The sequence below is a fragment of the Pristiophorus japonicus genome, chromosome 26 (genome assembly GCF_044704955.1).
Source record: "Pristiophorus japonicus isolate sPriJap1 chromosome 26, sPriJap1.hap1, whole genome shotgun sequence".
Lineage (NCBI taxonomy): Eukaryota > Metazoa > Chordata > Chondrichthyes > Pristiophoridae > Pristiophorus > Pristiophorus japonicus.
This window is the reverse complement of record NC_092002.1, coordinates 24163091-24173083: the sequence shown is the minus strand read 5'-3', so window position 1 is coordinate 24173083 and position 9993 is coordinate 24163091. Positions and strand designations below refer to the sequence as shown.

At 56.0% G+C, this 9993-nt stretch overlaps 1 protein-coding gene across 3 annotated transcripts in view; it reads left to right on the top strand.

Annotated features, from left to right (window-relative positions):
- Positions 1–1789, top strand: part of LOC139239105 (transmembrane protein 229B-like) — a 59866-nt gene extending 58077 nt beyond the window's left edge. For all 3 annotated transcript variants that reach the window (XM_070867630.1, XM_070867628.1, XM_070867629.1), the window contains one exon: positions 520–1789. In XM_070867630.1, coding sequence (XP_070723731.1) covers positions 550–1065 — 516 coding nt within the window. In that variant the 5' untranslated portion in view covers positions 520–549 and the 3' untranslated portion in view covers positions 1066–1789. The remainder of the gene's footprint in view (positions 1–519) is intronic.
- Positions 1790–9993: the final 8204 nt, after the last annotated feature.

The following is a 9993-nucleotide window of genomic DNA, read 5'->3' as shown; positions in this document are numbered from 1 at the left end:
GGTTTGGGGTGAGGGGGTTTGGGGTGAGGGGGTTTGGAGTGGGGGGTTTGGGGTGAGGGGGTTTGGGGTGAGGGGGTTTGGCGTGAGGGGGTTTGGAGTGTGGGGGGTTTGGAGTGAGGGGGTTTGGGGTGAGGGGGTTTGCGGTGAGGGGGTTTGGAGTGGGGGGTTTGGGGTGAGGAGGTTTGGGGTGAGGGGGTTTGGAGTGTGGGGGGTTTGGAGTGAGGGGGTTTGGAGTGTGGGGGGTTTGGAGTGAGGGGGTTTGGGGTGAGGGGGTTTGGGGTGAGGAGGTTTGGGGTGAGGGGGTTTGGAGTGTGGGGGGTTTGGAGTGAGGGGGTTTGGAGTGTGGGGGGTTTGGAGTGAGGGGGTTTGGGGTGAGGGGGTTTGTAGTGTGGGGGTTTGAGGTGAGGGGGTTTGGGGGGTGAGGCATTTTTGGGGTGCAGGGGTTTCGTGGTGCGGGGGGTACAGGGTGCCAGCTCTATCTCACACTGCTGGAAATAACCGGGATGTGTTTTGTTTCAGGGCTGTGTGCGGTTGCCCGAAGACGGGAGGATGATGCGGCCTGCCGAGCCCCTCAGTGCCCTCTCCCGATGGTACCTCTATGCCATCCATGGCTATTTCTGTGAGGTGATGTTTACGGCCGCCTGGGAGTTTGTCATCAATTGCAACTGGAAGTTCCCGGGAGTCACCAGTGTTTGGGCTCTTTTCATCTACGGCACGTCTCTGATGGTGGTGGAGCGGATGTATCTGGTCCTGAAGGACCGCTGTCCTGGTGTGCTACGCTGCATTATCTACACCCTGTGGACCTACCTCTGGGAGTTCTCCACTGGCTTTATTCTGCGCCAGTTCAACGCCTGTCCGTGGGACTACTCCCAGTTTGATTATGATTTCATGGGGTTAGTGACACTGGAGTACGCAGTGCCCTGGTTCTGTGCCTCCTTCATTGTGGAAAAGCTGGTGATCAGGAATACTCTGCGTTTGCGATTCGATGACAATGGGGAGCCACGGGACCCCCCCATCATCCCACCGACACTGTGGGGCCACTTGAAGTTGAGAAAGGACGAGTAGATAGTTGGTCTCTGTTGGGATTAACACCAGCCTCAACTCGGACTCTGCCTCTTTACATTCCCGGAGTTGGCGAATGGGACCTCAGACCACTCAACAAAACGCTTTATTTTTGTACTTTTCCTGTTCAGTGGAGGAGGCTTTTCGAGGTGTTGGGTCTGCAGCGCAGTGCGACACTGCCCATGTTATGTGTCCTCACTCACAGTCCACACACTGCCCCTGACCAGCACCGGCCAGGGGTTCATCCACCAAACAAGCATTTGTAACAAGTCATTTCACTCCCTGAAATCTCCGAGACCCACCAAACCAATCACAGCCCCTGCATCTTACAGCGTCTTTATGCCACTTGACCTGAGGGTTGTGGGAACGACTGTGTGTACTCGTGCAAAGCTCAAACCTTTAATATTATTTTGCCATTTGGAAAAGAATGGGTCTCTATCAGCTGTGCCAACGTTGCAGCAGGCGTACCGGGGGTAGCGAGGTTTCGATATTTGGGGTGGACGTCTCCTCACTGGGAGCATGAGACGTGATTGTGAGCGGAACATTGTGTGTGTTTTAGGCCTGACATTCGACAAATTATTGTCCAGCTACTTTCGGTTTCTGCTCTGTTTCATTCGAATAAAACCCATCACTGGCATCCTCTGCTTCCAGCATTAACTCACCCCTCAATAGGGTACAGTCCCACACACACGATGACTCTCACTGGGGTACAGTCCCACACACACTGACTCACTGGGGTAGGGGTCCCACACACACTGACTCACTGGGGTAGGGGTCCCACACACACTGACTCTCACTGGGGTACAGGTTCCACACACACTGACTCTCACTGGGGTACAGGTCCCACACACACTGACTCTCACTGGGGTACAGGTCCCACACACACTGACTCTCACTGGGGTACAGTCCCACACACACTGACTCTCACTGGGGTACAGTCCCACACACACTGACTCTCACTGGGGTACGGGTCCCACACACACTGACTCTCACTGGGGTACAGTCCCACACACACTGACACTCACTGGGGTACGGGTCCCACACACACTGACTCTCACTGGGGTACAGTCCCACACACACTGACTCTCACTGGGGTACGGGTCCCACACACACTGACTCTCACTGGGGTACGGGTCCCACACACACTGACTCTCACTGGGGTACAGTCCCACACACACTGACACTCACTGGGGTACGGGTCCCACACACACTGACTCTCACTGGGCTACAGTCCCACACACACTGACACTCACTGGGGTACAGTCCCACACACTGACTATCACTGGGGTACAGTCCCACACACACTGACTATCACTGGGGTACGAGTCCCACACACACTGACTCTCACTGGGGTACAGTCACACACACACAGACTCTCACTGGGGTACAGTCCCACACACACTGACTCTCACTGGGGTACAGTCCCACTCACACTGACTCTCACTGGAGTACAGTCCCACACACACTGACTCTCACTGGGGTACGGGTCACACACACACTGACTATCACTGAGGTACAGTCCCACACACACTGACTCTCACTGGGGTACAGTCCCACACACACTGACTCTCACTGGGGTACGGGTCCCACACACACTGACTCTCATTGGGGTACAGTCCCACACACACGGACTCTCACTGGGGTACAGTCCCACACACACTATGACTCTCACTGGGGTACAGTCCCACACACACTGACTCTCACTGGGGTACAGTCCCACACAGACTGACTCTCACTGGGGTACAGGTCGCACACACACTGACTCTCACTGGGGTACAGGTCCCACACACACTGACTCTTACTGGGGTACAGTCCCACACACACTGACTCTCACTGGGGTACAGGTCCCACACACACTGACTCTCACTGGGGTACAGTCCCACACACACTGACTCTCACTGGGGTACAGGTCCCACACACACTGACTCTCACTGGGGTACGGGTCGCACACACACTGACTCTCACTGGGGTACGGGTCCCACACACACTGACTCTCACTGGGGTACAGTCCCACACACACTGACTCTCACTGGGGTACTGTCCCACACACACTGACTCTCACTGGGGTACAGTCCCACACACACTGACACTCACTGGGGTACAGTCCCACACACACTGACTCTCACTGGGGTACAGTCCCACACACTGACTATCACTGGGGTACAGTCCCAGACACACTGACTCTCACTGGGGTACAGTCCCACACACACGATGACTCTCACTGGGGTACAGTCCCACACACACTGACTCTCACTGGAGTACAGGTCCCACACACACTGACTCTCACTGGGGTACAGTCCCACACAGACTGACTCTCACTGGGGTACAGGTCGCACACACACTGACTCTCACTGGGGTACAGGTCCCACACACACTGACTCTTACTGGGGTACAGTCCCACACACACTGACTCTCACTGGGGTACAGGTCCCACACACACTGACTTTCACTGGGGTACAGTCCCACACACACTGACTCTCACTGGGGTACAGGTCCCACACACACTGACTCTCACTGGGGTACAGTCCCACACACACTGACTCTCACTGGGGTACAGTCCCACACACACTGACTCTCACTGGGGTACGGGTCCCACACACACTGACTCTCACTGGGGTACAGTCCCACACACACTGACACTCACTGGGGTACGGGTCCCACACACACTGACTCTCACTGGGGTACAGTCCCACACACACTGACTCTCACTGGGGTACGGGTCCCACACACACTGACTCTCACTGGGGTACAGTCCCACACACACTGACACTCACTGGGGTACGGGTCCCACACACACTGACTCTCACTGGGCTACAGTCCCACACACACTGACACTCACTGGGGTACAGTCCCACACACTGACTATCACTGGGGTACAGTCCCACACACACTGACTATCACTGGGGTACGAGTCCCACACACACTGACTCTCACTGGGGTACAGTCCCACACACACAGACTCTCACTGGGGTACAGTCCCACACACACTGACTCTCACTGGGGTACAGTCCCACACACACTGACTCTCACTGGGGTACAGTCCCACACACACTGACTCTCACTGGGGTACGGGTCACACACACACTGACTATCACTGAGGTACAGTCCCACACACACTGACTCTCACTGGGGTACAGTCCCACACACACTGACTCTCACTGGGGTACGGGTCCCACACACACTGACTCTCATTGGGGTACAGTCCCACACACACGGACTCTCACTGGGGTACAGTCCCACACACACTATGACTCTCACTGGAGTACAGGTCCCACACAGACTGACTCTCACTGGGGTATGGTCCCACACACACTGACCCTCACTGGGGTACACTTCCCACACACACTGACTCTCACTGGGGTACAGTCCCACACACACTGACACTCACTGGGGTACGGTTCCCACACACACTGACTCTCACTGGGGTACAGTCCCACACACACTGACTCTCACTGGGGTACGGGTCCCACACACACTGACTCTCACTGGGGTACAGTCCCACACACACTGACACTCACTGGGGTACGGGTCCCACACACACTGACTCTCACTGGGCTACAGTCCCACACACACTGACACTCACTGGGGTACAGTCCCACACACTGACTATCACTGGGGTACAGTCCCACACACACTGACTATCACTGGGGTACGAGTCCCACACACACTGACTCTCACTGGGGTACAGTCCCACACACACAGACTCTCACTGGGGTACAGTCCCACACACACTGACTCTTACTGGGGTACAGTCCCACACACACTGACTCTCACTGGGGTACAGGTCCCACACACACTGACTCTCACTGGGGTACAGTCCCACACACACTGACTCTCACTGGGGTACAGGTCCCACACACACTGACTCTCACTGGGGTACGGGTCGCACACACACTGACTCTCACTGGGGTACGGGTCCCACACACACTGACTCTCACTGGGGTACAGTCCCACACACACTGACTCTCACTGGGGTACTGTCCCACACACACTGACTCTCACTGGGGTACAGTCCCACACACACTGACACTCACTGGGGTACAGTCCCACACACACTGACTCTCACTGGGGTACAGTCCCACACACTGACTATCACTGGTGTACAGTCCCAGACACACTGACTCTCACTGGGGTACAGTCCCACACACACGATGACTCTCACTGGGTTACAGTCCCACACACACTGACTCTCACTGGAGTACAGGTCCCACACACACTGACTCTCACTGGGGTACAGTCCCACACAGACTGACTCTCACTGGGGTACAGGTCGCACACACACTGACTCTCACTGGGGTACAGGTCCCACACACACTGACTCTTACTGGGGTACAGTCCCATACACACTGACTCTCACTGGGGTACAGGTCCCACACACACTGACTTTCACTGGGATACAGTCCCACACACACTGACTCTCACTGGGGTACAGGTCCCACACACACTGACTCTCACTGGGGTACAGTCCCACACACACTGACTCTCACTGAGGTACAGTCCCACACACACTGACTCTCACTGGGGTACGGGTCCCACACACACTGACTCTCACTGGGGTACAGTCCCACACACACTGACACTCACTGGGGTACGGGTCCCACACACACTGACTCTCACTGGGGTACAGTCCCACACACACTGACTCTCACTGGGGTACGGGTCCCACACACACTGACTCTCACTGGGGTACAGTCCCACACACACTGACACTCACTGGGGTACGGGTCCCACACACACTGACTCTCACTGGGCTACAGTCCCACACACACTGACACTCACTGGGGTACAGTCCCACACACTGACTATCACTGGGGTACAGTCCCACACACACTGACTATCACTGGGGTACGAGTCCCACACACACTGACTCTCACTGGGGTACAGTCCCACACACACAGACTCTCACTGGGGTACAGTCCCACACACACTGACTCTCACTGGGGTACAGTCCCACACACACTGACTCTCACTGGGGTACAGTCCCACACACACTGACTCTCACTGGGGTACGGGTCACACACACACTGACTATCACTGAGGTACAGTCCCACACACACTGACTCTCACTGGGGTACAGTCCCACACACACTGACTCTCACTGGGGTACAGTCCCACACACACTGACTCTCACTGGGGTACGGGTCACACACACACTGACTATCACTGAGGTACAGTCCCACACACACTGACTCTCACTGGGGTACAGTCCCACACACACTGACTCTCACTGGGGTACGGGTCCCACACACACTGACTCTCATTGGGGTACAGTCCCACACACACGGACTCTCACTGGGGTACAGTCCCACACACACTATGACTCTCACTGGAGTACAGGTCCCACACAGACTGACTCTCACTGGGGTACGGTCCCACACACACTGACTCTCATTGGGGTACAGTCCCACACACACGGACTCTCACTGGGGTACAGTCCCACACACACTATGACTCTCACTGGAGTACAGGTCCCACACAGACTGACTCTCACTGGGGTACGGTCCCACACACACTGACCCTCACTGGGGTACACTTCCCACACACACTGACTCTCACTGGGGTACAGTCACACACACTGACTCTCACTGGGGTACAGGTCCCACACACTCTGACTCTCACTGGGGTACAGGTCCCACACACACTGACTCTCACTGGGGTACAGTCCAACACACACTGACTCTCACTGGGGTACAGTCCCTCACACACTGACTCGCACTGGGGTACGGGTCCCACACACACTGACTCTCACTGGGGTACAGTCCCACACACACTGACTCTCACTGGGGTACGGGTCCCACACACACTGACACTCACTGGGCTACAGTCCCACACACACTGACACTCACTGGGGTACAGTCCCACACACTGACTATCACTGGGGTACAGTCCCACACACACTGACTCTCACTGGGGTACATTCTCACACACACTGACTATCACTGGGGTACGGGCCCAACACACACTGACTCTCACTGGGGTACAGTCCCACACACACTGACTCTCACTGGGGTACAGTCCCACACACACTGACTCTCATTGGGGTACAGTCCCACACACACTGACTCTCACTGGGTTACAGTCCCACACACACTGACTCTCACTGGGGTACGGGTCACACACACACTGACTATCACTGAGGTACAGTCCCACACACATTGACTCTCACTGGGGTACAGTCCCACACACTGACTCTCACTGGGGTATGGGTCCCACACACACACTGACTCTCACTGGGGTACAGTCCCACACACACGGACTCGCACTGGGGTACAGTCCCACACACACTGACTCTCACTGGGGTACAGTCTCACACACACTGACTCTCACTGGGGTACAGTCCCACACACACACTGACTCTCACTGGGGTACAGTTACACACACACTGACTCTCACTGGGGTACAGTCCCACACACACTGACTCTCACTGGGGTACAGTCCCACACACACACTGACTCTCCCTGGGGTACAGTTCCACACACACTGACTCTCACTGGGGTACAGTCCCACACACACTGACTCTCACTGGGGTACAGTCCCACACACACTGACTCACTGGGGTACATTCCCATACACACTGACTCTCACTGGGGTATGGTCCCACACACACTGACTCTCACTGGGGTACAGTCCCATACACACTGACTCTCACTGGGGTACAGTCCCACACACACTGACTCTCACTGGGGTACAGTCCCACACACACTGACTCTCACTGGGTTACAGTCCCACACACACTGACTCTCACTGGGGTACAGTCCCACACACACTGACTCTCACTGGGGTACAGTCCCACACACACTGACTCTCACTGGGGTATGGGTCACACACACACTGACTCTCACTGGGGTACAGTCCCACACACACTGACTCTCACTGGGGTACAGTCCCACACACATGGACTCGCACTGGGGTACAGTCCCATACACACTGACTCTCACTGGGGTACGGGTCACACACACACTGACTATCACTGAGGTACAGTCCCACACACATTGACTCTCACTGGGGTACAGTCCCACACACACTGACTCTCACTGGGGTACGGGTCCCACACACACTGACTGTCATTGGGGTACAGTCCCACACACACTGACTCTCACTGGGGTACAGTCCCACACACACTGACTCTCACTGGGGTACAGTCCCACACACACTGACTCTCACTGGGGTATGGGTCACACACACACTGACTCTCACTGGGGTACAGTCCCACACACACTGACTCTCACTGGGGTACAGTCCCACACACACTGACTCTCACTGGGGTACAGTCTCACACACACTGACTCTCACTGGGGTACAGTCCCACACACACACTGACTCTCACTGGGGTACAGTTACACACACACTGACTCTCACTGGGGTACAGTCCCACACACACTGACTCTCACTGGGGTACAGTCCCACACACACACTGACTCTCCCTGGGGTACAGTTCCACACATACTGACACTCACTGGGGTACAGTCCCACACACACTGACTCTCACTTGTGTACAGTCCCACACACACTGACTCTCACTGGGGTACAGTCCCACACACACACTGACTCTCACTGGGGTACGGGTCCCACACACACTGACTCTCATTGGGGTACAGTCCCACACACACGGACTCTCACTGGGGTACAGTCCCACACACACTATGACTCTCACTGGAGTACAGGTCCCACACAGACTGACTCTCACTGGGGTACGGTCCCACACACACTGACCCTCACTGGGGTACACTTCCCACACACACTGACTCTCACTGGGGTACAGTCCCACACACACTGACACTCACTGGGGTACGGTTCCCACACACACTGACTCTCACTGGGGTACAGTCCCACACACACTGACTCTCACTGGGGTACGGGTCCCACACACACTGACTCTCACTGGGGTACAGTCCCACACACACTGACACTCACTGGGGTACGGGTCCCACACACACTGACTCTCACTGGGCTACAGTCCCACACACACTGACACTCACTGGGGTACAGTCCCACACACTGACTATCACTGGGGTACAGTCCCACACACACTGACTATCACTGGGGTACGAGTCCCACACACACTGACTCTCACTGGGGTACAGTCCCACACACACAGACTCTCACTGGGGTACAGTCCCACACACACTGACTCTTACTGGGGTACAGTCCCACACACACTGACTCTCACTGGGGTACAGGTCCCACACACACTGACTCTCACTGGGGTACAGTCCCACACACACTGACTCTCACTGGGGTACAGGTCCCACACACACTGACTCTCACTGGGGTACGGGTCGCACACACACTGACTCTCACTGGGGTACGGGTCCCACACACACTGACTCTCACTGGGGTACAGTCCCACACACACTGACTCTCACTGGGGTACTGTCCCACACACACTGACTCTCACTGGGGTACAGTCCCACACACACTGACACTCACTGGGGTACAGTCCCACACACACTGACTCTCACTGGGGTACAGTCCCACACACACTGACTCTCACTGGAGTACAGGTCCCACACACACTGACTCTCACTGGGGTACAGTCCCACACAGACTGACTCTCACTGGGGTACAGGTCGCACACACACTGACTCTCACTGGGGTACAGGTCCCACACACACTGACTCTTACTGGGGTACAGTCCCACACACACTGACTCTCACTGGGGTACAGGTCCCACACACACTGACTTTCACTGGGATACAGTCCCACACACACTGACTCTCACTGGGGTACAGGTCCCACACACACTGACTCTCACTGGGGTACAGTCCCACACACACTGACTCTCACTGGGGTACAGTCCCACACACACTGACTCTCACTGGGGTACGGGTCCCACACACACTGACTCTCACTGGGGTACAGTCCCACACACACTGACACTCACTGGGGTACGGGTCCCACACACACTGACTCTCACTGGGGTACAGTCCC